At 42.2% G+C, this 27,997-nt stretch overlaps 3 protein-coding genes across 4 annotated transcripts; 2 read left to right on the top strand and 1 right to left on the bottom strand.

Annotated features, from left to right (window-relative positions):
• Positions 1-162: 162 nt before the first annotated feature.
• Positions 163-17,200, bottom strand: LOC134652997 (uncharacterized). Its single transcript, XM_063508270.1, has 22 exons — positions 16,893-17,200; positions 16,392-16,499; positions 15,972-16,105; positions 15,082-15,276; positions 14,592-14,687; positions 14,069-14,179; positions 13,202-13,395; positions 12,624-12,759; positions 11,600-11,682; positions 10,848-10,987; positions 9,715-9,864; positions 8,672-8,790; positions 8,548-8,583; positions 8,092-8,250; positions 7,342-7,470; positions 6,484-6,708; positions 5,933-6,022; positions 5,173-5,307; positions 3,692-3,820; positions 3,541-3,642; positions 1,764-1,920; positions 163-324 (listed from the first exon to the last, which is right to left on the bottom strand). Exons 2-22 carry the CDS (start codon positions 16,483-16,485, stop codon positions 215-217), a joined length of 2,724 nt encoding a protein of 907 aa, XP_063364340.1. The 5' UTR covers positions 16,486-16,499; positions 16,893-17,200; the 3' UTR covers positions 163-214.
• Positions 17,201-17,902: 702 nt separating this feature from the next.
• On the top strand, positions 17,903-20,408 carry LOC134652910 (SUMO-conjugating enzyme UBC9-A). 2 transcript variants are annotated; one of them, XM_063508144.1, is made up of 5 exons: positions 17,903-18,001; positions 18,096-18,161; positions 18,241-18,324; positions 18,532-18,794; positions 19,350-20,408. In XM_063508144.1, the coding sequence occupies exons 2-5, from the start codon at positions 18,096-18,098 to the stop codon at positions 19,414-19,416; spliced, it is 480 nt and encodes a 159-aa protein (XP_063364214.1). In that variant the 5' UTR covers positions 17,903-18,001; the 3' UTR covers positions 19,417-20,408. The 2 variants fall into 2 exon arrangements, with proteins under 2 accessions (XP_063364214.1, XP_063364213.1); XM_063508143.1 differs by having other exon boundaries at positions 18,084-18,161.
• An 860-nt stretch (positions 20,409-21,268) lies between these two features.
• Positions 21,269-27,978, top strand: LOC134653002 (general transcription factor IIH subunit 2). Its single transcript, XM_063508275.1, has 9 exons — positions 21,269-21,495; positions 21,612-21,813; positions 22,048-22,187; positions 22,787-22,949; positions 23,903-24,001; positions 24,683-24,846; positions 25,927-26,058; positions 26,255-26,363; positions 27,835-27,978. Exons 1-9 carry the CDS (start codon positions 21,434-21,436, stop codon positions 27,964-27,966), a joined length of 1,203 nt encoding a protein of 400 aa, XP_063364345.1. The 5' UTR covers positions 21,269-21,433; the 3' UTR covers positions 27,967-27,978.
• The last annotated feature ends 19 nt before the right edge of the window (positions 27,979-27,997 follow it).

The following is a 27,997-nucleotide window of genomic DNA, read 5'->3' as shown; positions in this document are numbered from 1 at the left end:
CGCGTCATTGAGTTTCTGACGGAATCCTGACATGCTCTCAGTAGAGCGACTTACGCACACATTCATGTCGCGGCCTGTCGCGGGCGAGGTAATCCGAGTCGGGGCGGGGCGATGCGTGTCCGTTCTGTATGATAATACTATTACTTATTCTGTGCCTTAAGTGTGAATGATGCGTTGTATGTCACAGTCTGAGGCCGCTGGAGGCCGATGGGGCTCACTCCTGCGCTTTGCCGGCCTCCGTGATGGACTCGTACTGTTCCTTGTCCAGCTCCGTCATCGTGAAGCTTCCGTCCGGCAGTAGCAGGACTACGCGCCGCGTGCCGCCTGACAATCAAGAAAATAAACATTGATTAAGTTGTCTAAGTATAATTATTAATGTGTGTGAATGGATGACAAATAATTTAATAGTAAGTTTGAGAACCAAATTTTGTATGTACACATTTTTTACAAATAAAAAAACAAAACTTAATAAACAGTGAAGCACTTTCAACAACTTCAATATGATCAAATGAAGGCATTAGGGGTCGTCATTTTCTGGTCTAAGGCCCTATCCGATGAACGTCCAAGTAAGGTTTTCAAGTTTCTGGCAAAGCCTAAACACTTTTTGTATCTGAATACGAGGCATTAAATCTGATTTCAAACCGCTTGCCCAACATCAGCGCAGATGATGGGAACCTTAGCCATAGAGAAATATAGTAAAACAAGAGTGCTCACTCCATACATCAGTTCAGACTATTAATTTCAGTGTCTACATCTAGTATCGAGTAGCGGAACTATCAGTACTGCTACTTGACAATAGATGTAGCACCGACTGGAAAGTCTTATCTCAACAGCATAAGACTTTCCGGTCGGTGCTACATCTATTGTCAAGTAGCAGTACTGATAGTTCCGCTACTCGATACTAGATGCTAATAGTCTTTTTGGTACTAAAGCTGATGTATGGAGTGAACACTATGTATATTTTTCTCTATGCCTTAGCCAAGGTATCCAACCCACCTGGCGAGGGCAGGTCCGCCTGCACTAGCTGCGCGATGACCTGCGTGGCGTCCTCGCCAGGTTCGCCCTCGACCTGCACGGCCACCTGCTGCAGCGCCGGCGCCTCGCCGCCCGGCATCAGTTCTTGTTGATGGTGCGGAACCCTCCGTGCGAGTCCGACTCGCACTTGGCCGGTTTTTTCATTAATCGAAGGTGTTTCAAGGCCACGCCGCCGCCGCCGACCAATTTTGACCGGCGCGCCGCCGACCAATTTTGACCGGCGCGCCGCCGCCGGCTATATGCCTATCGGCGCTCATATCTAATCTGAATACGGGTCATTAAATCTGATTTTCACAACGTTTGCCCAACATAAGCAACGCAGATGATGGGGGCCTTAGCCAAGGTATCCAACCCACCTGGCGAGGGCAGGTCGGCCTGCACTAGCTGCGCGATGACCTGCGTGGCGTCCTCGCCAGGTTCGCCCTCGACCTGCACGGCCACCTGCTGCAGCGCCGGCGCCTCGCCGCCCGGCATCAGTTCTTGTTGATGGTGCGGAACCCTCCGTGCGCGAGTCCGACTCGCACTTGGCCGGTTTCTTCATTAATCGAAGGTGTTTCAAGGCCACGCCGCCGCCGCCGACCAATTTTGACCGGCGCGCCGCCGCCGGCTATATGCCTATCGGCGCTCATATCTAATCTGAATACGGGTCATTAAATCTGATTTTCACAACGTTTGCCCAACATAAGCAACGCAGATGATGGGAGCCTTAGCTAAGGTATCCAACGCACCTGGCGAGGGTAGGTCGGCCTGCACTAGCTGCGCGATGACCTGCGTGGCGTCCTCGCCAGGCTCGCCCTCGACCTGCACGGCCACCTGCTGCAGCGCCGGCGCCTCGCCGCCCGGCATCAGCTGCGCCAGCTGCGAGGGGTCGATCGCCAGCACGTCCTGCGAGATTACATAACAAGTTTAGATAGATAGATATAGCTTTTCCGTACTACGACTATTTTCCTCTTCTGATGATATTTCATCCTCCAAGTAAATTATAGATGATCAAGCAAATCTTGTCAGTAAAAAAGGCGCGAAATTCAAATTTTCTATGGGACGATATCCCTTCGCGCCTACATTTTTCAAATTTGCCGCCTTTTTCTACTGTCAAGATCTGGTTGACCAAGTATAGATAAACACTTTATTCATTTCCACAACATACATGGTAATTACAAAGTTATTAAATATTGGCATGCAGCTTAAATTAAAAGAAAAACTTATATAATTACACGGTATGACCAAAAAAACAAAACATAGAAGGACATAAAGCTTTGGTTTCCTCCGATAGCGGTGCCGTCATATAGCGGCCGTCTCCATACAAATACTACGACATCCATATTTAGCCGTATTATTTAGTATGGAGACGGCCGCTATATGACGGCACCGCTATCCTAGGAAAACCGATCTTAACCATGTGTCGTGGCAGAGAATTGGCGCTGGCTCAGCATGATGATGCGGCAAGCCACATCGCTGATATTCCGCTGAGTTTCAATATCAATCAAGTCATAGTAGTAGTAAAACACTTTATTGTAGAAAAATCTGAACAAAACAGGAAGAATAACATTCGTCATTAGTACAAAGGCGAATTTATCCCTTTAAGGGATCTCTTCCAGTTAACCTTTGAGCAATTGAGGGAGAATTGGAGACGGTAGACATCCGTACTGTAACAACGGCGCAAAAAAAAAAGAAAAATAATAATAATAAAAAAACTAAAAGTTTCTACTTTCTAAAAGTTTTCATAGTGACATAGGACCGGTTGCACCGACCACAAATGATGGCCGGATCAACGTCACTCAGCAGTTAACTATGCGACTTCTTCTTCTTCAATAAAAATTAGAGAATTGCTCTCGGCGGCCACCACTAATGTCTGCCCAGCTTGTTCTCCCGCCACCTGTGTCAGGTATAATGTGACTGACCTGTCCGTCCTCCCGCGTGACGTACATGACGCCGTCGCCGTCGGCGCCGCCCTCGACCCCCTCCACGGCGCCCTCCATGCCCTCGGCGGCCACCAGTAGTGTCTGCCCAGCTTGTTCTCCCGCCACCTGTGTCAGGTATAATGTGACTGACCTGTCCGTCCTCCCGCGTGACGTACATGACGCCGTCGCCGTCGGCGCCGCCCTCGACCCCCTCCACGGCGCCCTCCATGCCCTCGGCGGCCACCAGTAGTGTCTGCCCAGCTTGTTCTCCCGCCACCTGTGTCAGGTATAATGTGACTGACCTGTCCGTCCTCCCGCGTGACGTACATGACGCCGTCGCCGTCGGCGCCGCCCTCGACCCCCTCCACGGCGCCCTCCATGCCCTCGGCGGCCACCAGTAGTGTCTGCCCAGCTTGTTCTCCCGCCACCTGTGTCAGGTATAATGTGACTGACCTGTCCGTCCTCCCGCGTGACGTACATGACGCCGTCGCCGTCGGCGCCGCCCTCGACCCCCTCCACGGCGCCCTCCATGCCCTCGGCGGCCACCAGTAGTGTCTGCCCAGCTTGTTCTCCCGCCACCTGTGTCAGGTATAATGTGACTGACCTGTCCGTCCTCCCGCGTGACGTACATGACGCCGTCGCCGTCGGCGCCGCCCTCGACCCCCTCCACGGCGCCCTCCATGCCCTCGGCGGCCACCAGTAGTGTCTGCCCAGCTTGTTCTCCCGCCACCTGTGTCAGGTATAATGTGACTGACCTGTCCGTCCTCCCGCGTGACGTACATGACGCCGTCGCCGTCGGCGCCGCCCTCGACCCCCTCCACGGCGCCCTCCATGCCCTCGGCGGCCACCAGTAGCGTCTGTCCAGCTTCGTTCTCGCCCGCCACCTGTCAAAATCAAGCTAATGTAATCCAAGTCTTCTAAAGCCCCGTCTCCATATCGCGCGGCAAGCTATCGAACATTGGCTCGCGAGGCAGCCAATGTTCGCTAGCTTGCCGCGCGATATGGAGACGGGGCTTAACACGTAGTATACTCGGTGTACTACCAGCTTTAAATTACTAATCAATAATAAATTTGAATAGGCACTCATACCCATATGATTACAAACAAGACCATCCGATTCCATTTGGATTATTCCGTGGTTGCTTCACTAAAGAAAGGCTGGACTTCTGGTAGGGTCTGGTCTGGTAATGACCAACCAAGCTCTTCATTCATTAATTTTCCAGCTCTGCTCACACTCACAGACACCATTGTGGCATGTAAGTCTATTACACTTAAAAAGTTCAGTTAAGATCAAACTGCCTTGGACTCTTCACTTGATTGACGCTTAAGCCACAAAACGCACGCTCGAAGCTGACGCTTGAGGCTCTACCGCGAAAAACTAAATTCGAAATTTCTTTATCTGTCCATTTATCGAACGAAAACCACAAGAGCGATAGAGCGATATAGCTCTGTTTCGTGGTTCAGAGCAGGGATGTAACGGATGTGGTTTTATCGGAACCGAAAGCGGAACCAGATGTTTTAAATTTAGTTTATCGGAACCAGAAACGGAATCGGAACCGAAAACGGAACCGGAACCAGAACCGGAGCCCGAGTCAGTACTATCAGTAGGTATACATTACACAACACAACACATACGAATAGGTACTTTAAATTCGAAAACACGGATAAACCAGAACATCTAATTACTGCAGCACGTGGCAAGCGGGGCTATGAGCGAATGACTGGTATAAACCTGTTTGTTTTTAATGTACACCGCTCATGTCCCGCTGCCGCGCTAAGCATTGACATCCGATATAACTTCCGTTTCAAAAGTAACGGAACCGGAACAGAAACGGATGTGTAATATCAAACGGAAGTTCCGACTTAACGGAAACGGAGCTCTGTAACATCCCTGGTTCAGAGTGTGGGACTGACCTGGTAGAGCACGCCGTCTTCGCCGCGGATCATGATGGGCGGGTGGCCGGCTTGCAGCAGACCCACCTCCTCCTCGCCGTCTCCGCCGTCCTCTAGTAGAAAACCGCAAGAGCGCTAGAGAGGCAGATAACGATGTTGGTGGGTCAGAGTGTGGGACTGACCTGGTAGAGCACGCCGTCTTCGCCGCGGATCATGATGGGCGGGTGGCCGGCTTGCAGCAGCCCCACCTCCTCCTCGCCGTCTCCGCCGTCCTCTAATAGAAAACCGCAAGAGCGACAGAGAGGCAGATAACGATGTTGGTGGGTCAGAGTGTGGGACTGACCTGGTAGAGCACGCCGTCTTCGCCGCGGATCATGATGGGCGGGTGGCCGGCTTGCAGCAGACCCACCTCCTCCTCGCCGTCTCCGCCGTCCTCTAACAGTTGCTTCACCGCATGCGCTTCCATTTTCACCTCCGTCTGTTTGATACATCATTTAGGCGGATTAGATAGATAATATTTATTTCTCATTGAAAATGTACATGTCATTTTTCATAAAATAGCAGAAATTCACAAAAAGATCGTCAATTGTATACAGAAAATAAAATAAAAATATAGTAATAATGGTTGCAACACAAAAATATAAATAGTCTTAAAATATAACAATGTTTAAATCAGTAATGTCAATCAGAGAATAAAATAAAAAGCAAATTAAAATGTCATAAAAACTTAACTAAAATCTATTGTATATAATACTAGGGCTTCCCTAGGTAATGTACAATGTCAAGTTCCATATAATAATGTCAGAAAAATCAATACAAAAAAGGTAAAATAATATAAACAAATTTTCAATTAAATGTCAAGTACAGTATTAATATTTGTATTGATCACTGTACTCTTTAATAGAGTCGTACAACAACAGTTTATTTAGTCGGTGATCAAACATGTCGTCCGAGGTCCCAATGGTTATTAGATTTTCATTATACCCACAAAAAAACAGCTTTATTTTCTCAGATAATTAATTTAAAGTTTATTAGGTAATTGTCAAAACCTGTTACATATTACTTTGAGATAAAGTATTTGTCAGAAAACGTGCAACACTTACGCCGTCGTCGTCTGTCAATACTGGCAAAGATTGCTGCGTTCCATCGCCTTGCACTAACATGCCGGTCGTGCCTCCTGGGGACATCTCCACCTGTATGACACACACATATGCATCAGTTAAACCACAATTCGATGAATTGGCGTTATGTATCATTCAATAAAAATACGGAACCCTAAAAAATCTGTACAAGACAAACAAAAAAAGTTTCCATAACTTTCGTGAAAGTTTTCATCATTTGGGACGGAACGCTAAAAGTTAGAAAACAATCTAATAAGTATAACACGTGTTGTCACGATCCTCGGTATTGAGGGACCGACTGAAGAAGAATAATCGGCAAACATAGCATCGACTTAGCATAGAGTAAACGTGTAACATGTAGTAGACACTTAATTTACCTAGTCATAACTTGTGGCAACCCAAAGGATCGGCGAAATATTTCCTCGATTGTTTTGTTCCAAGGGTTGGGGGGCCAAAGAAGTTTGAAATAACTACATGCTAGCCCTCGCGAAGGTGTCGTCGTCAAAATCGCTAGGAGTTATAAAATAGTATACCTTCATGAGCATCTGCTGGGGTATGGTCTGCGGCGTGGGCGTGGGCGGCGTGGGCGGCGGGCTGGGCGTGGGCGGCGGCGTGGGCTCGCCCTCGGCGCGCGCCAGGCGGCGGCCGCTGAGCGGGCACAGCGTCAGGTCGCGCTCCGGCGACGGCGGCGGCAGCGGGCCCGGGTCCCGAGGGAACGGGTCCGTGATGCCGTCCGACGTGTCCGACGACGCGTCCGACTGTCACAACAATAGAGTCCATTTTAGTCGCCGATTTATTTGACTGAAGCGTTAGCGAAAGCCTTCGTTTCAGCTTTCGTATGTCCGGATGTTCTACAGGTCGCAATTCTCAACCGATTCTCGTGGATTTTTGTGAGCATCAGGTTCAATGATTGAATACATTTTTTTTGTAAATTCCGTTTTTGGAAAATTTTCAAAATGGCTGAGCCATGGGGGTTTGCGAGGTCTACTGCTCACAGAGCGCCTAATTTATATTCAATCCGATCCCGTTTTGTCATTCCTACACCTTTGCCCTTAGGGGTGATATACGTAATAACAAATACACGTTCTGTGTCAAAGAACAAAGCAGCCCTAAGTGTGCCAAGTCATGAAGTAACTGGAAATCGGTGCAACCAGCGGGACATACGACGTGGCGTCCAAAATGCAACATGTGTATAGAATAGAGAGTGCTGCCGGTATTGGTTTTCTATACATACAAATACAGTACCGGAACCGGGAATTCCCAGTTCTCGCCATACAAACTCAGTAGCGGGAGCATTCCCTACTATAAAAATTTAAACCGTCCGTTAAAACAAGACCAAAGATTCATGGATGCAGATTATAGTTATGTGGTTGTAAAGGCATGTACAATACCTGGTCGAAGTCGAAGGGCAGCACTTGCGACTTGTCGCGGATGCGCACGATGTTGCCGGCCGCCGTGGCCACCTGCATGCCGCCGCGGCCGCGCCCGCGCCCCGCGCCGCGCCGCAGCAGGCTGTCGCCCTGGAACACACACACGGTCAACTTCACTGTCACACCCAGGCCACGAAACGTACACTCCACACTGTCGCTATACAATGGCTAAGAGGCTAAGGCTAACTTGCACCATCCCACTAACCCGGGGTTACCCGGTTAAATCTGGAGTTACCATGGTTACCAGTACAATTTGAAACTATTTTAACGGTTTAACCGCTTAACCCCGGGTTAGTGGGATGGTGCAAGTGGGCCTAAGGCTTAGAACGCACTGCGATTAATTTCTTGCGGTTTCAGAACTACTCTAAGCCTAAAGCCAGAAAATTAGAAGGGAACAAAAGATATAGCGCGCCGCGCAATACTTGCGACGGAAGATATGGCCATCGCGCGGATTTGTGACGTTTTACCTCATTAATTCTGGAAATATACTTTTCTGTTTAAAATTTCGCTAGTCACATCTCTCAGCTATGTCTACTGCTATCTATAAATAAATGTGACGTTATCTATGAAAAGGGACCTTATTGTCGATGGCGCTTACGCCATTATTAACGATGCTCCGATATAAATACAATGCCGCGCGACGCTGTGCGGCGTAAGCGCCATCGACAATAAGGTCCCTTTTCATAGATAATGCCCCAAATATCAACGAACCTGTGCAAGTTTCTTGTTGAGTATGGTGACCGGAGACTTGCCCTCGGGCGACTGTCCGACGGGCCGGTGTATCGTGCGCTGGATAATCTTCTGTCCGGAAGGTGTGATGATCGTTTTCTCTGTCACCTGCTGGCCTCCGGAGCCGATTGTCTTCTTTACCTGTATTATATTATTAAATTTATGCATTAGATGTGTTGCCCTATTCGAGAAACTTAAACTTAGAAGGGCTGAATAAAAAATGCAGTTACAAATTAATTACAACAACGAAAATAGTGGAATGTTTACAAGTTATAGTGGCAAGTCTCTAATGATTACTTTAAAGATAATGCCTTATTAGCAAATTATTTTTTAACACAAAATTAAACAAATTATATGAATAACCAACTTTGAACAAAAACCAGCTATTTTTTTAGGACCCCGTTAGAATATTTACAGAATTATATATAAAAGTATTACCTGTGTGGGTGTCGCCTTCTTTTCTTCTTGTTTTTTCTGCAAAATAAAATATTATTTATCATTATCACCCCATCATTCAGACCATGTTAAACAAAATTAAATGAAGTCTTTTTTTAATTATTACCTGTTTGGCAGCTAAGATTTGTTTCCTAATAACATCTTGGTCTATATTCAGACCCGGGCCTAGCTTGCCGGGCGAGTCAATCTTCATTATCCCTGAGCTCTTAGACATAATGTAGACACCTGCAGGCAACAAAGTTCATGTTACATTCATGCAAAAATAGGATATCAAGGGCGCCAAGCTAGGGAAAGAAAATTTGGGGAATAGGTCAGGGGATCAAGCTACAAGCGTGTCACAAACAAAATCACAAGCATTTTTACTATTGCAAATTACAAGTTAAGGTTAAGTAATTTTTCTAAGGAAAAGGGAGAGGTTTCTATTTTACGTGAATATGTTAAGACTTGTGCCTAGAAATACATTATGCGAGTGCTGTAGAATTATATTACAGGATTTTTCTTTTTACAAGCCAAAGATCTTTAAATTATAAAAAACTTGCATATCGAAAGGTTCTTCAGCAGCAATTGAGAGACGTATTAAGTTTTTTTATACAAATATTGCCATTGGATTATTTAGGTCTTTAGGAAACTAGCATATTTCAAACAACTAGTCATTGACTACAAATCTACTGCAATCATACTAAAATAAGTTTTGTAAATACAATAGCAAAGCTTGTGACACAGATCCCAAAGCGATGCACAGTGGAACGAAGGCATACTTGCGGTGGGACATGAGAATTTTTTATTCTTTGGCAATAAGTTTTTATTGTGCTAACTATAAAAGTAGTGTTGTGAATAACGCTTATTTTTAGGCTTAAAGACTCGAGCCCTCAAGACTCGTAACTCTTGAAGACTCGACTATATTTAAGAATTGTATTAATTTATTTTACGCGTATATGGATGTAAGAAATCGTCTTTGCCGCCTTTGAGTAGTTAAGCCTCGAGAGTCTTAAGGTTTCGAGTCTTTAAGCCTCGAAATGAGCGTTATTCACAACACTAATTCCTTGTCAACACCATAAAAAGTTATTCTAGAAAAAACAGAAAATTGTCATGTCCAACCCCAAGTATATTTCGTCCCCCACAGTGCGATGGGCTAAAGCTACAACTTACCAGTGGTAAGATTAGGCATGTGCTTGGGATCGACTTTGATGACGCCCTTGATATTCGGCATGCCCTTGCCGCCGAGCCCCAGCGACTTGACCAGCTCCGGGTCCACGTTACCTTTTGGAGACGACTGTCCGTTTAGTATCCGAGCGTCAACTGAAAGTTTTATTACCCTCAGTTATGCGGTAATAAAAGTGTTTTTTTTTTAATGTGATTGACGCTCACGCTCACGCTTAACCTGCCTACATATACACAACATATTGATGCTAAACAATTTGACCCATATTGATCTGTAGTAACATACGTCTGATACTGAGATTACTGAGTAGCTACGCCCCAAATTGTGTTAGTATCACACATGTGATACTATGGCGCTCCACGTGTTAATTGTGTAATGTTGAACTCGATAGTCTTAGACGTTTAACCCTTTGACCGCTAAAGACGTCTACTGACGCGCGCGGCTACAGCCCAATATCAACCTTCGTGCATTCCGACAAGGTTGATGACGCGCCACACACGATAGGCGTGGCGTTCTAAGGTTTCAAACAGAACTGTTTTCAAACACGCAATTTTATACTTTATCAAATTATCACAATTCATGTAGGGCAGCGGTTCTCAATCTTTTTTTTTTGACGGAACCCTTTTGGAAAGCGAAATACTTGATGGAACCCTACAATAAAACAATAGTTTTTAGAAGTGTATTTTTTTATTAATAAGCATAATAATTATGCTTATTTTATTATTCTAAATTATTCTAAATTCTTGCGGATCCCCTGCAGGGGTGTCGCGGAACCCTAGGGTTGTCGCGGAACACACTTTGAGAATGGCTGATGTAGGGTATTTTTACGGTAGGAGCGCATTGTCATGTTAGCCGTTGGGTTTATATAATGTTTATAGGTATTTTACCTGTCTTATACTTACTGGTATTTTGTGCTTCTAATAAGATAGCGTGTAAAAGGGATTATTTTGATTGAAACTATATTGAATTCCCAAGTTTTTCCAGTAAAGTAAGCTGTGTCAGTCAGTCCCTACAGCTCTATAATAAATTGACAAAACGAAATAATAGGTAAATCGTTCTAACTATACCTTGGTATCTGTCTGTCTGTCTCTAGCACGTATTTTAAGTGAATATGATCTACCTTTAGCTTCCCCATCGGAGTAGTCTTCGTCCTCGCTGGAGGCCTCTTTCTTGACGCGCTTGGCGGCTGGCTCGTCTTCGGCGCCGCACCACGCTTTCACTTGGTCGAGAGCGCGCACTTTAGAAGACCGCTGTAGGCGTCTGTACCGCAGATAATATGGAAATTATTATTACGTGACATATAACAGAGTGAGGTAATAAGGCCCTGGTCTCCTATTTTATGCTGTACGCGGCGTCTGGCGTCAGCGTCAACGTTTTTGAACAAAAAAGACGCTGACGTCGACGTCTAAAACAGACCACAACAGTACATCTGTATAGTAAGCATCGTGACGCAGACGCTGTAAGCGGCCGATGGCGTTTATAGGAGACCAGGGCCTTAAGGTTGACGAAATATAAAGTGAGCCGATCTCTTGAACAAGTTATACGTGATTTATACACTTTATATTTCGTCAACTTTACATTCCATGATTAAGTGGCGGTGCGCGGCATTTGACATTGGCAGTCTTACTTGGTTTGATATTAAAAGGACTACTTTTATTTGACGCTCGCGCCTAAATGCGTGTTTACTGTGTACAGATAGCAAAACTGTTAGCATAGCACCCCTGCATGCAAATACGTATGCATAGGTAAATGCATATTAATTAGGTAGTTTTGCTGACTGTAAATGTGTCACAATCAGTAAGGTCGCCTTACGGTTACGACCCATTAGCCAAGGTTTGCCGTAACAAAGTTCAAGTCAAAAAGTTTACTTACCCAGTAGGAGTCAAAGCGGGGCTTTCCGTTTTCTTAACCATTTGTTTCACTATTTGTGGAAGTGGTGTGCTGATTTGTTTCACCTGTAACAAAAAAATATTCAAATTCAATGCTTTCTATTTTTTTATTCCATTTCAGCATTAGACTTACAATGAAATGTGAGCGTTTTCCAAAAAAAGTGTACATTTCATTCATGTCTTCAAAATATTGACTTCTTGGGCTCATTTTACTCAGAATCGTTTGTACATTCACGCCTCATACATAAAAAAATGTGTCCAAAAATTTCCTTTCCTGATCGTCACATTCTTGTATGAAATTTTTTTTATTTGTATGAACGTGACGCACTGGAAAATTTTTTTTTCATACAAAATTTTGGGACACATTTTTTCATGTATGAGGCGTGAATGTACAAATGATTCTGAGTAAAATGAGCCCAAGAAGTCAATATTTTGAAGACATGAATGACATGTACACTTTTTTTGGAAAACGCTCATGTGCATATGGGAGGTATTTATGAACTTAACATGCTCTTTAAACTATTTAGTACAAGTCAAAGTTCTATTCTTCTTCATTTTTCCATTTAACATTAGACTTGCTGAGGGCCTGCGGACGCGATATTGAGTCGGCTTACCTAACCCATTGTACGCCACGCCTGGGCATTTTCATTTAACTGTGCACCTTTAACGGCCGGTTAGCAATCGTTACAAAACTGACGGTCAATGTCAGATCCCATACATTTTGTCAGGAATGTAACGGTTAGACGTTACTGAAACACGACTTAAGTCGCGCTTTAAGGTGCACAGTAAGTGAAACTGCTCGCCTACCATGTCGCGTCATCGTAAACCTTGTCACCATGGTCGAAGGTTGATCTGGGCGCGCACGTTAGTTGACGTCTTTTGCAGTCAAAAAGTTAAGTCCTATGAACTCGATATCGCACACGTGACTTCATATAAGATGTATGAAAAGTCAAAAACTCTGGTGTTTAGTGGTCTTCGACATTTATAATTATATTCGGTGTTCTGACCTGCACAGGATGCTGTTGCTGCTGCTGCGCGCGCATGGCCTTGAGCTCCTTCTGCCGCGCCAGCTGCTTCTCGAATGCTTCTAGAAGATGCTTGCAGGTCTCCATGTTCTCTATCGGCTCCCATGTGTTTTGTTCACTATAAAAATATACACATTTAAGATTTGTTCAGAATGGTGTTGTTATTGTATTGTAATACGGGCAGGATCGGCAACTCGACGACTAGCGTCTATTTTGCGTTAGGCATTGTTGTTTATTAAACTTAATATTGATTTTGCAGAAAATAGTGTACAACATATCTTTCTGTGAATATCCCTCCTACTGTCGGACTGTTTCCGCCTGGGGCTGAACTGGCGAGGATCTCCGTAAAATACTCGCATACATTGGCGGGGTCGCCCTGTAACGTACTATAAAATCAATGTAGAAAATATCTTACTGGGGATATCCCTCCCACTTGAGCAGGTACTCGTACTGTTTCCACCTGGGGCTGAACTGGCGAGGATCATCTCCGTAAAATACTCGCATGGATTGGCAGGGTCGCCCTGTAACGTACTATAAAATCAATGTAGAAAATATCTTACTGCGGATATCCCTCCCACTTGAGCAGGTACTCGTACTGTTTCCTCCTGGGGTTGAACCTCTTGGCGAGGATCTTCTCGACGACGTATTCGCCGGCGTCGGCGGGGTCGCCCTCGCGCTCGGTGCGGCGCGCAATGCGCTCCTCCGGCGGCACGCGCTCTTGGGCGTTACGGACGGACTCCTTGTCCGCTAATTCCTGTCAATCAATGAGTAGATGAATATTTAGGCACGATTCAAACTTGCCTTATTTCACTGTATTCAGAAACCGCCATGTTTCACTGTACTAAGAATATTTTAAGGCAATTCAGATTATTTCTATAGTGTATGATTTTCGTTGTAGAATAATTATTAGGCATAAAAATACTTAGATACATAAAAACTTCTGAGATTCAGAAAGAAATATTTGTGCATACAACACTAAAACCTTCCTCGTAGGCAGGCTCGATATCGCCGAATAACGTTCTAACCAATTACCAATTATTATTTTTAAACGGGCGTGGGTAAATAAAGTGCAGGCATTCCACAAAAAAAACAAACATCATAGTTAACGCTAGCTCTTTCAGCACGCACGGGACAAACACTATATAAAGAATAAGTTTCCGTAAATGTGAAAGCGGGAGTACGTAATATGCTGTATCTAGACGATATGATATCTAAACGAATAACTAGTCCTTTAATAATGCTGAAGGCAAACTGGAAGCAAAGCCAGGCACATAATTAACTACTAGAAGCAGCATAATGTCATTACATTTGGTACATTCATAGCATGCTTTCTATAAAAAATGCGATCTTGATTGCTAACGTTATTTTTAACGTAACATTCAGGCCGCCCTTTGAATACATAGATACATACAAAGTTTAAAGTGTACCTTGGCTTTTATCGCACTAAGTGGCGTTTTGTTGAAAACATTCTTCTGGGCAGGACTAGCTCTAACCATACCATCGCTTTCTTCACCCGAGGGCTGAGTCTCGGAATCCTCCTACGAGCAACAAGTTATGGGAATGTAGAATCGCCCTCAATGTGACGCAGCATTCATGCCACAAATTATAATATTTCATACAAAATTCCAAATTTTAAGATAAAATAAGTAGTATGTATTCTTTGCCTGCATCCCCTAGTTTAGACTTCTAAGGCGCTGTACCAAGCTTAGGTGTTAGAATTAAATGGACGTAGTTTAGTGAAAATTATCCATGCACAAAATATTGCCATGAATGATTTTTCTTGTGTTATTTATATATTTTTGCGGGTTGGATCCTTTTAAGTAATGTTCAAATGTAAATGAGAAAATTGGTTGATTTTTCATAATCAATCATTATATCTTTTTTTCAAGATTATATGTAACTTGAGTTTCAAAGATGAGCTGAATAGTATACCTGTGTGTGTGTACTGACCTTGAGGACCTTTCTTGGTCGTCCGCGTTTCTTGACCTCTGTTACTTGTGTTACGGCTTGTACAGGCACCAGCTGGTCGTCAGTCTTCAATTCCATCTGGGAAAAGTGCCAATTAGAAATCCAGGTATCAGTGTTCTTATGATATAGGCATAGAGTATTCTCTATGGAATAGAGAATCAGAGTGAGAGCCTGCTAATTGTAATAGAGAAACAAGTTTTTGGCTGGCGGCGAAGTCATGAGTGTAGAAGCTGAACTACGGTAGAATTTCAATGAATAGTAAAAGTTGCGGACTTGTGACAATGTATGGAGTTACATTGTGGGATTAAGTGGAGATTGAAATGCTTGTCAATCCTAATAAATAGTGACTTTATTTTATTACTAAACCTAGGCTCCTTACCGTGACATCTCCTGCATTCTAATGATGATGAATTGATGATGTCCTCCCAGATGTATCCGTCGACGGCGAATAATAAAGTATTATTATACTCACAACTTTAGCATGAGCAAATTTGGATAAAGCTTGCACATCGGAGCCAGCTGTGATCCAGGCAGTCCTCTGAGACTCCGGCATGCGGCACCACTGCTGGTATAGCTTCCAACTGTTGTCGGAGCTGATGTTGGTCCCGTCCCGCGCTGATGAACACTTCCATAGGAGGAATGCCCATACTTGGGCTTTGCTTTCATTCTAAAAACATATTTCATGTTAATGCCAATGTTCGATAGCTTGCCGCGCGATATGGAGACAGGGCTTAATACAGATCATTAAATTTTATTTGAATAAATTGATTACAAAATGTCTATTTCATGGTTCCTTTGCTTTAGGAATGATCCATCCTATAGAATATAGATAACCAAAATACAATTTCTTGTCTACATGTGGTGTGTGTATATTATACCTATGTGTGTGAATATTCCAGTGTTTATGTCAATTTACAGCCTTGATAGTGGAATATCTATCTTCTTAACAAAGGCAACCCAAGCAGGTTTGGTAAACAGTATCTGGTCATACAAAACATGTTATTTTTAATGTTATTATTGCAAGAACAGATCAAAATAACTTTTATCACACCAATTGGTTGATCCTATTTGAAGTTTTATATTCAAAGTGAGGTTAAATCAACTGAGTGACCCATAATACTCATCAGTCTTCATGCTTGTTTCATTTTTTATTTTTTTCTATTTTACCATAGCACACTAATTACCACAGCTAAGAATAACTGAGAAGAAAACTGATACCTATTTGTATTTTAAACTTTAATTAAAATCGGACACTATACAGTACTTTTGATTTGGTTATGATATAAAGGAAGAATTTTATTTTTTATTTTTATTTTATTTATAAAGGAAGAATTAGATGAAATGGAGACTCGGAATACTTACACTATCTCTTACTGGAGACTTGGAAGTACAACTATTGGCTGCCTTGTGGTCATTGAACTCTTCAATAAAGTGGAATGCAGAATGGCACTGGCCACACACAAGCACATCTAAGGTTGCCATCTGCTCATGGGCCTCTGCAAAAGACAAATATTGACATTAACATTAGTTATTTATAGGGCAAAGGTCTCAAAACAGACCACCTGTAACATCATCTTTTTGTTTTTTTTTCTTGTACCTACAGAATTTTATGGATTATAGACTTTGATGAGGCTTGAATTGAGGATTTTTTTCAGTCTTGCCCGTTAAAGGATTTATAAGTTTCTACTCTACTTCACTTCCCTTTATTAACAGTTCTATGGAACAAAACATGATGATAATACTAGACTGTATATTTATCAAAACAAATTATTAAAGGTTTACCTTTCAATGCACTAGGGTTTTTGGCTAATTCATCCGGGTTTCCCGCTGGTACGTCCTCAGACGCGTGCGTCTCTCCATCCTCTATGGAAGTCATCGTGCTTAGAGGATCTGGGGATAAATTTAATCACTTACACGCAGGAACGCACCTAAAGAAAAGTTATCGAAATATGTTATGATTTATAACCTTCCAAAATCTAGGCCGGCGGCTTCCCGCCAACTCACTGTGTGACTTAAAATATAGTGTCAACAAACATAAATGTTATGAAAAAATCTAGAAATATAAATTTAAAATTTTACTTTCCTTTACAATGTTTAATAACAAATATAATTTCTTAAAATTAAGAAATGCACTAAAATGTAAAGGCCACACGACACGATAGTATAACGACGCTCTTTGGCGCTGCGCTCATTGCGTTGAGATAAAATTAGAATGTCCACGATGCTTAAAAAGACTATACATTTAAATTAAATCATAAACACTTTTAAATTATCAACACTTACCAAAACAATGTCAAATTAATTATTTTTTTCTAAAATGAAACCTTTCACACTATTCACGGCACTCACGCAAAACGGAACAAATTACGGCAAGAATCAAATATTTTATGAGGAAAAAAAACAGCGTCGGCCGACGCCTCAGTGCGCCCCCTTGCGATGGCCGACAGTATATGTTTTCTATGCTTACCTAAACGATTCGGGCCAATAGCATTCGAGATGTGACACAAGGTTGACCAATCACAAATATACAAAAAAAACCGCAAGCTATAACAAACCTACCGTCACTTTGTCGGCGTAAGCTTTTGCCGACATTTTATTTCGCCGTCACTTTTTACCGAAATCATTCAGCCTAGGATAGGACGGATAACATTTTTACTAAATTAGGAATATTTTTACCATATTTCAACAGCTAGTTCAGGATTTGAAGGAATGAAATAGATATCTTTAAACACTATATTTAATTACTTTCTTTTCTTAAAGAACTTAAAGGCATGATTTAATGGATTTATAACATTTACCGTCAATTTACCATGTGTTTTTATGATTTTAAATTAACATGTATGTACGAACACAATCAAAACACAATGTAGTTTATGTTAAATGATATCAAGACAAGACTATGTTATAAACGATATTGAATTGTATAAAAAACACGTGAAAACATGGTGTACCGTTAATTTGCACTTTTTTTTCAATATAATGGTTGGGAAAGATAACTGTCGTTTGATGATGTCCTTTGCACAAATTTTCAATTATTTAAATAACATCTATTTCTTACTTTCTAAATCCATTATAAATATTATTTCTTGATAATATCTATAAAACACATCACTATCTGTTCTTTGCCCATCACTAGAGACGGTAGTCATTTGTTCGTTCTCTATGTTTTTTCTGCAATTTCTGCATCATGTTTTGTTAAGTTCATGGCGATTGGTTAAGTCGTCAAGTGGTAGTAAAATTTAACCAATGACTGGAGCGTAGTTTGCTTGTTATTGGTGGATTCTATATTTTACGTACGTGAACAAATAAAAAAATAATTAATTGTCTGCTTGACGCATCGTGGGACGCTTTTATTCGCGCCGTGCAATTTTTATTTAATTTAAAATTATAAAGTGAGTACATCGGCATCGTTATTAATGTATTGATAATCATATTTTATTGTTCATAAGGTATAAAATGTTAACGTTCTATTAGTATATATTCCAGATGTCGGGAATAGCCAGTGCACGTTTAGCTGAGGAGAGAAAAGCTTGGCGCAGAGACCATCCTTTCGTACGTATGATTTGGATTACCGTTTTTTTGCAAACAACAATTGTTTGGTGTTTTAACGGGTCCGTCTTATTTTTTTCAGGGATTTGTAGCCAGACCTATGAAGAACCCCGATGGATCACTCAATTTGATGACATGGGAGTGTGCGATTCCCGGAAAGAAGGGGGTTAGTAGTTCTAGATTTTTCAGTTATTAATCTTTTCACCTTTTGTAGGATATTCAGCATTAGCAGCAGAAGATATTTTGCTGATTATATGAAACTATTTGACGAAATATTGTACCATTATTACCTGTTACCTAAGAATTCAAAACAATGCACATTGTGTAAATTTCATTGTTTGACTCCATCATAACATTCGTTTATTTATTTCAGACACCATGGGAGGGAGGCTTATACAAACTGCGAATGATCTTCAAAGATGACTACCCATCAAGCCCCCCGAAATGCAAATTCGAGCCTCCACTATTCCATCCCAACGTGTACCCGTCTGGAACAGTGTGCCTGTCTCTGCTGGACGAGGAGAAAGACTGGCGTCCCGCCATCACAATCAAACAGATCCTACTCGGCATCCAAGATCTACTGAATGAGCCTAATGTGAAGGACCCTGCACAAGCTGAAGCTTACACAATTTACTGGTTAGTAATAGGCTTAAACCTTTAACGGTCTAAAATAAAAAATACACCATTCAAGCATCATTTTGCCTGTTTAATGTCCTAAAAATTCTGCACAAGATGATGTTATAGGATGGTAATTTTTGCTGTATAATATCTAAGCATGCCCTATAATATACCCTGTATACCTACATCTAAACAAATGGTTCTTGGGAGCACCTGGAATGGTTCAGGAATTTATAAAGAAAAAAGTGGTTACTGAAACACTGAATTAACCTATAACATGACTTGATAGTGGTAAAGACAGTGTAGAATTTTACATGCAGGGTCATGTTTTATAAAGGCTTGTAACCTATAGCTTGTTTCTTTTATAAGAAAGAGATGCACATAAGAATTACAGGTTAGTCTTTTGTTTTACTTAGAAAAAAAATTTGTTCCTGCAAGTTTCTAATAACTACCCTCTAAATTTACTTATTTCAATTAGTGGTGCAATAGGTAGTTTTACACAGTATTATGGTCCTTTACCATTCATTGAATGTAATTTCATCATAGTTAATTAAAAAAAATCTTTTATTACAGCCAAAACCGACTAGAGTATGACAAGCGAGTACGCGCGCAGGCACGCGCCATGGCCGCCACCGAGTGAACACACAACATCCTGGAATGTTCCTAAAGCTCAACTACCGCCATCTCAAAGTATAGCTGCAACTGTAACATGTCACAGATAAAACGGGCATTTGATTATATTGAAAATCAGTTCAGTTGCAGTACAACAGACATGTTTTACAGTTGCATCTATGTTATCTTGTCTGTTGCAGCCAAATGCATTCCACAAAAGAATCTGTAAAGAACATCGATTGGTATTGTATACTTTGTTGATTCCAGGGCTACCCCACAAGTCTCTGAAACTGGCTAATAGATGGCTGTTTCATTAGGGTAAGGTATAATCTTGTCTAAGCTCTATCTCAAGTATTATTTTGTTAATATATTACTCAAGATTGTACCTAAGGTTGCATCAACACAAAGAACATGTAAAAAATATATGATGTTACATTAAATATATACAGCTGACAAACATTCAAATTTCAATGTGTAAAGCTCTTTACATAGAAATGTCCTTAGTATTGATGTAACTTTATGACCAAATTAATTCAAATATTTTGTAATTAACTAGGTTTGTATTTTAGATAGTTTTCAGATCAGTGGGGTTCTTTCTCATCTTACATTTATGACTAGATATAATTGAAATCAGCTGGTGTATTTTAGTGTAGGGCTGCAGAAGTTAGCCCTTAAGTAGTATGTAAATCAAGTAACATTGTAAAATAACACTCCATAATAGACCTGGCAATTATTGTTTACACTAGAATATTGTTAACTATTAAGGACCTAATTTATTGGTAAATGACAGCATTACGGAGGCAGTATTGGTCCCAAACATTTGTGCTATTAATCTGGTCTTATTTCTACAGCTTTGTTTTTGTCGCGGCACCTTGACATGCAAAAAGATGTCTGCGAAAATAAGACTACATACTGTCGAGATGTTCAAAATGTTAGTTGCTTTAAGAATCTGCGTCATTATTTTAACTATTTTTGTATCTTATGTCCGTCTTATCGAACAATAAAAATTAGTAAAAATTATGGCAGTATTCTTCCCTACTCTTCCCTACCTTTCCCATAAATCCTGTTTTTAGAATAAAGATACATATTTTTATAACGCCATTGCAGTTGGGTCCTGTAGGTAGTGTAGGTAAAAACATTGGCGTAAGTGGATAGATATATGTTAAACGGTTTGCGAAGGAAGTCTGAGAACATTCGACATGTTATAAGTCGCTGCCTTAAAACAATCTCATGTGATTTTTGATACCACCTACCTCCACCACCACCTACTTAGCCAGGGGCGTATTTTGAAATTAGGCGCCCCGGGCCAATACGTTTCGCCACCCCAGAAGTCAAGGAAGAAAAACAAAATGCAATCCGCTAGGGGCGGCATAATGCCGCCCCATGCCGCCCCTGAGGGTTGGCGCCCCGGGCCATGGCCCGGAAGGCCCTAGGGTAAATACGCCCCTGTACTTAGCTGGCGATGTATTTAAAATCGCATGCGACTTGTAAGGTGAGAGGAGGCCTTGAACGGAATCGATTATAATTTCCTCCTTATATAATTAGCTCAATAGTTTCGAGCTGCATAATAAGTTTACCTACCCTGCTAAAACCATTATACTTCATTTCAGCTTTGTCGTAATTGGGTAAAATCATGGTAAATGGCTTTTAACACTACTACACCGCACCAAGGTCGCGGTGCGGTGCGGTAGTGTGTTAGAGCTTTAACATAAGGCTGTTTACATTATTGCTTTAGCCTTATACAGTATGGAAGTAATAAAAAAAGCTGCTTGTCAAAATCGTAGTGATTATATTCTCTTTGGTCAAAATGACATATCTCTGACAGTTCTAAATGTTCTAAAATCCCTTATTGGGGAGTTTTTAGTGTTTTATGTTGTGTATTTCAATTAAATTATATTGAAGTATCTAAAAGACAACTAAACTGTTTCATTTGAACGTTTTGATACATGTCAGATTCCTATTCAGTGTTGTTATAAATTCCGATAACCTAATTCATTGTTGTTAAACACTTGCATAAATCTTATCAAACAACTCAGACGATAACAATGGCAGACGACGAAGTGGATCCGAAAGAGTATCGCTGGGAAACCGGCTACGAGAAAACCTGGTAAGTAATTTTTTACTTTCTATAATCATATGTTTATGATAGTTCTGCTGAATTGAGGTTATGTTTTGTATTCTGTGAGCATACTATTATTTGTTTCTTATTATCTTTTAATACAGGGAGGCAATAAAAGAAGATGAGGATGGTTTGGTGGAAGGCCTGGTGGCGGAGTTCGCTCAAAAGGCGGCTCGGAAGGCAGCGGCGCCGCGCAGAGGGCCCGTGAGGCTGGGCATGATGCGGCATCTCCTGGTAGCCGTGGACTGCTCCGAGGCGATGAGCTGCCAGGATATAAAGCCTACTAGATTCCTTTGCACACTAAAGGTATGTCAACCCATTTTCTATTTTCCTCTTACTCAAACACACTTTCTTTTGTACACTTGGCAGCGTAACTGGCATTATCAATTTTGAATTTTACTCATAAGTCATAAACCATAGTACATTCATGTGAACTACCTATACATATGAGTCATATAATATTTATAAATTTTTTGACAGATTTCTTACATTTTATTTTCATTTATTGAATGTGATATTAATATTCTGTGCCTTTTTCAGTTGTTAGAGAGATTTATAGAAGAATTCTTTGATCAAAACCCCTTGAGTCAACTGGGTGTGGTGCTCATGAAGAACAAGAGAGCAGAGAGGCTGACTGAAATGTCCGGAAATGTCAGAAAACACATAAAGGCTGTACAAGGGTAAGATATACTTATTTAAACCCTTTCGACTACCTTTAACCCTTCTACTAGTTTCCTGTTAACACTTTTGCTGCGGCAAATTTGTTATAACACAGGGCAACTGGCTAAATCAATCCGGTGCAGCAAGAACATGTTAACAGAACACCCCGGTCTGACTAGGCTATTACCCATTTGGTATTAAGAGTGCCATATTTGACATAGCACTTGGTATGCAAACATAAATAGCATAGACATATTCTAGGTTAAGAAGTGTTATGCAATTATTACAACTCTAAAAGTCTCTTATAATAACACTGATTTAAACTTTTACAATTTTTACACATTATTAAATTGTAAAATCTTAAAACTTAGATACACAATTAAGTCCTGTTGTACAATTTAATAATCTCTTATAATAGGTTCAAAACTTGTAAAAGTTACACACCACTGTATAATATCAGATATTCTTAGTACCTTTAGGTTAATAATGTATAAAATATGTGGTTTATGTCATTTATTCTCAATAAAATCTCTCTCCTTTTTTATACAATCTTTAAAAATGCAAAAATAACCATATTTCTGATATTTTTACACTTCCAATAACACATTCTTTTCCTCAGCTTGTCAAATATAGCCCTGGCTGGCGAGCCATCACTGCAGAACACATTGGAGTTTGCAAGTCGAGTCCTCAAGCCCCTTCCCGGGCATGCTTCAAGAGAACTTCTAGTGTTATTTGCCTCACTCACTACTTGTGACCCGGGGGACATAACTACAACTATACAGGTATGTTGGGACTATATGTATTGTTAATAAGGTGTTTTCTTTTATTATTCTTATTCTTATATGTCCAGGTTTTAGTGTTAAGTGCTAGGTTTTACAACTGTTACAGGTAGGTAATAGACAAGAAAGATAATACCACACAATCAGAAACTGGGTGACCTTTTCTTCTGAAACAAGTCAACATATATTTAACACATTCAGTGCCAGCGCTAGTTACGCGCTACGAGCGTAGCCGATAACACGGGAAAAACCGTATGTAGCGAAATGCGCCTACAAATAGTGAACTCCCTTAGCGAGTCGCTGGCAGTTAATGTGTTAAAGACTACATTTTTGTTCCTCATCATTCAGCATTGCTGTCCCAGTGGCAGCTGGTTTTTGGGGTACACTTTGATTATTAGTCACATTCCATATCTATTATTTTACTACAAGAACACTCGGAAGCTCTAATCAAAGGGTTCAACAGCAAAACTGCTAAGGAGCTTCTAGGGCTCAAAAGACACAAAATTTGCGCGGTGACTAGAATTTTGACTGGACACTGCAAGTTGAACAAACACATGTTCCGAATAGGGAAAAAACAAGATGCGACATGCAGGTTCTGTCAGGAGTCAGAGGAGACTGCTATGCACATTCTCTGTTCCTGCGGACCACTAATGTCCAAAAGAAGTACCTACCTAGGGCGACACATACTGGAACCCTATGAGGTACAGAGCATTACGGCCCAAAGAATCTGGAGCTTCCTGGATTCAACGGGCATCAGTAGTGAACTTTAAAGGGCTGTCACAATAGATCATAGCTTGGTCGAAGCGACACTCAAAGGCCCACAAAACCCCAATAATAATAATAATAAATCTATTATTTTATGTACTTATACCTAGATCTGGTACTAAATTCTAAAAATAATAAGTATTTATTTCTCTTAGGTAAATTATATTTTGTTAAATGTTTGGTTATTACAGAGCCTCAAGACCGACGGTATCAGGTGTAGTGTAATAGGATTGGCAGCTGAAGTCAGGATCTGTAAGAAGTTATGCCAAGATACTGGTGGCGAATATGGGGTAAGTAAAAATAGGATTTCAAGCTAACATGGTCAATTTGTCTATTATATTGTAACATTTTAGAACTGTTGGTTTTGGGGGCTCCTTAAATTTCGGTATAGCTGAACTTGCCACCAACTTAGAGTTGTGCTGGGAGTGTTAAGAGTCACACGAACCTGCTGGCAAAAAGCGGTGACTAAGTTCGTGTGAGTCTTAATTGTGGATTGTGGTCTACCTACACACCATAGCAATTTACCTTCCTTCGGATTCGCTTGTCACATTCTCACTTGCAAATTGCAACTGTGCCGAAATATTCGACACTCTCAAAAACAAATATTTACGGAAAAATTCCCTGGCTTCCTTCCTCAAAAGGCCCAAAGCCCTCTTGTGAGAGATGGCATGTGCCCAACAATAGGATATTTGACTGTATTTGAAATAAATTATTTCACACCATGCCTGAAATAAAGCACCATATAATTATTATAAAAACATAGATAGCAATTATTTTTAAGCACAAGTCCTATTTAATAAATCGGATAGAAATATAAAGAGTAGGAGAGTAGACCGTGACGTCACTGTGTAATGTTTCATATAAATTCCATATTAGCAAATCGTATTGACAGTTCTAAAAATGAAACTGATTTGAGTAGTCGGAAAATACCCTATGGGACATAGGCTAATTAAATAATGCTTGGTATTCAGGTGGTACTAGACGACGTCCACTACCGCAGCCTGCTGCTGGAGTGCACGGCGCCGCCGGCGCGCGCGCGCAGCCTGGACGCGGGGCTCGTGAAGATGGGCTTCCCGCACGCGCCGCCCTGCGACCAGGACAACAGCGCGCCCCCGCCCGTCACGCAGTGCATGTGGTCAGTATTCAGGTGACACTAGACGACGTCCACTACCGCAGCCTGCTGCTGGAGTGCACGGCGCCGCCGGCGCGCGCGCGCAGCCTGGACGCGGGGCTCGTGAAGATGGGCTTCCCGCACGCGCCGCCCTGCGACCAGGACAACAGCGCGCCCCCGCCCGTCACGCAGTGCATGTGGTCAGTATTCAGGTGACACTAGACGACGTCCACTACCGCAGCCTGCTGCTGGAGTGCACGGCGCCGCCGGCGCGCGCGCGCAGCCTGGACGCGGGGCTCGTGAAGATGGGCTTCCCGCACGCGCCGCCCTGCGACCAGGACAACAGCGCGCCCCCGCCCGTCACGCAGTGCATGTGGTCAGTATTCAGGTGACACTAGACGACGTCCACTACCGCAGCCTGCTGCTGGAGTGCACGGCGCCGCCGGCGCGCGCGCGCAGCCTGGACGCGGGGCTCGTGAAGATGGGCTTCCCGCACGCGCCGCCCTGCGACCAGGACAACAGCGCGCCCCCGCCCGTCACGCAGTGCATGTGGTCAGTATTCAGGTGACACTAGACGACGTCCACTACCGCAGCCTGCTGCTGGAGTGCACGGCGCCGCCGGCGCGCGCGCGCAGCCTGGACGCGGGGCTCGTGAAGATGGGCTTCCCGCACGCGCCGCCCTGCGACCAGGACAACAGCGCGCCCCCGCCCGTCACGCAGTGCATGTGGTCAGTATTCAGGTGACACTAGACGACGTCCACTACCGCAGCCTGCTGCTGGAGTGCACGGCGCCGCCGGCGCGCGCGCGCAGCCTGGACGCGGGGCTCGTGAAGATGGGCTTCCCGCACGCGCCGCCCTGCGACCAGGACAACAGCGCGCCCCCGCCCGTCACGCAGTGCATGTGGTCAGTACCGCCACCTGCTTTATTACACAAGTCGCAAAGATTAGGAGTCTAAGGGCCACTTACACCATTCACTAACCCGGGGTTAACCGCTTAAACCTGGAGTTACCATGGTTGCCGGTACAATTTGACCCTAATTTAACGGTTTAACCGGTTAAACGGTATTAGATTTTACGTTGTTTCATTAATTGTGTTTTTTCCAGTCATTTGGAAGAGGGCGAAGGCGTAGGTACGGAAGGCCACCTCTGCCCGCAATGTCGCAGCAAATACTGCTCCTTGCCCGCGCAGTGCCGAACGTGTGGTCTGACGTTGGCGTCAGCGCCACATCTAGCCAGGTAACACCTTATCTAGAAGAGGCCGATTCTATATACCTAAAGTAAAAAAGCAACAACTGGGAAAAAAGATACTGCTTGTTCTCTGTTTGACCCGAGGGTTAACTGGTAGAGAATGCCTTCTGGCAATAAGTTTGACTTTTGTACAATTTTTACTGTGCAATAGAGTTTTAAATAAATAAATAAATATTTATTGCAGATCTTACCATCACCTGTTCCCTGTGGAGCCGTATGAAGAAATACCAAACGAAGGCCAGGCTCAGTACTGTTTTGGGTGTTTAAGGCCTTTTGTGGAACTAGATAAAGAAGTAACTAAACGAAGGACGTTCAAATTAAAACTAGTTAACACTGGTATTAGTTTGTATACCTACTATCTTGAGACTGACTGTATTTGGGTTATTCCGATAGATTCTTGAGCGAATTAAGAGATCTTTTTAAGTTTAACTGACGCTACACTCTATAAAAATACTGTTTTGTGTTTGAAAATACAACTGCGTTTTTCTATAAACGTGGTCATACATATACCAAGTTGGTCACTAAGTTCTGTTACTGTAAAAATATTTATCTTATATGAAATATACAATTGAAAGTAATAAACTATAAGTATAATACAAGAATGACAATCAGACATCTATAATAGTTATTTTCGATATAAGTGCGAAAAAGAGGAAATTCGAAACGAGTAGCGATAAATTAAAACAAAACACGACCGAAGGGAGTGTTTTAAATCGACACGATTTGCGAATTACCTATTCGCACGTGTATCGAACAACGTTTTACAGTACATATGATATGGCACTTTAAAGTTTCGACATACGCACGAAAAGTGCTATTTTACGCACTAGTGCGGAAAAGTAGCCTCATATGTACTGTAAATAATTATTTAAAATGACCGTACTCTGGCACGAACACAGTGAGATAAAGAGAAATCGCGTACTGGAGAAAATACAATATCAGGTTATATAATATAATATAACAACACAGGTAATAAATTACAATAGGCGACACGTGTATCGGTGGAAACATTCAGTAACTTCAATAACACGTGCTCATTACGTTTCCATTATTGACAAAAAAACTATTAATATTATAATAGAAATAGTAGAATCCGGAAGTTCCAACATCACCTGCGCACACAGGTTGTTCAGCGTGGAATAACACGCCCTATCTGCATTATAAGAATATTAATTAATTTACATACCTACGAGAAATGACACGTGGAAAGGTATAGAATAGATAGTATAGATAGATCGATGTAATATTCGTTATTGCGCACCGTAATCGATGAAATTTGTTATATGGGGGTTTTCGGGTGCCTAAAATCGATCTAGCTATGTCTTATCTCTGGGAAAACGCTAAGTTTTGAGTTTGTATATGTTTTCCGAGCAAACCTCGATCTCCTAGATATTAATAAAACGACAGAAAGTACAATTCATTAAAGATACTTTTTCGAATAGCTCTAGCAAATTGACAATCGTGTATAGATATAGAAAACGCCTATCTGTGTGATGACATGACATGTCTCACGTGATTTCCTTGATTTTGTCATCCCGCCCGATACCTCGTTATTACTTCGATCCCAGTCACTTTTATTTTCCTATTCAGACCAGCTATCATGGTCGCATTTTTATCACCTGTCATGCTATGCGTCACTTTCGCACTTACGTATTTGTTAGAACGTGACAGCCATGGTGACAAATGATAAAGAGCCGGCCATCTTAGCCCTACAGTTCATCTATTTCAGTTTATATTCAGTAATTACTTCTCTTGTTTGTACAGTTGCACCGCTGCCCGCGTTGCCGCGAGCATTACTGCTGGGAGTGCGCAAGTGCGGTCGCGGCGACTCTGCATGTGTGTCCGGCTTGCGCGTCGCGTCCACACCTGTACCAGCGGCTGCCAGACCACGAGTGAAGCGAGGTCATGTTAGTAGTGTAGTATATAG

Source organism: Cydia amplana, chromosome 12, assembly GCF_948474715.1.
Source record: "Cydia amplana chromosome 12, ilCydAmpl1.1, whole genome shotgun sequence".
NCBI classification, from domain to species: Eukaryota; Metazoa; Arthropoda; class Insecta; order Lepidoptera; family Tortricidae; genus Cydia; species Cydia amplana.
The sequence above is the reverse complement of the archived record's forward strand: the minus strand, read 5'-3'. Positions and strand labels throughout refer to the sequence as shown.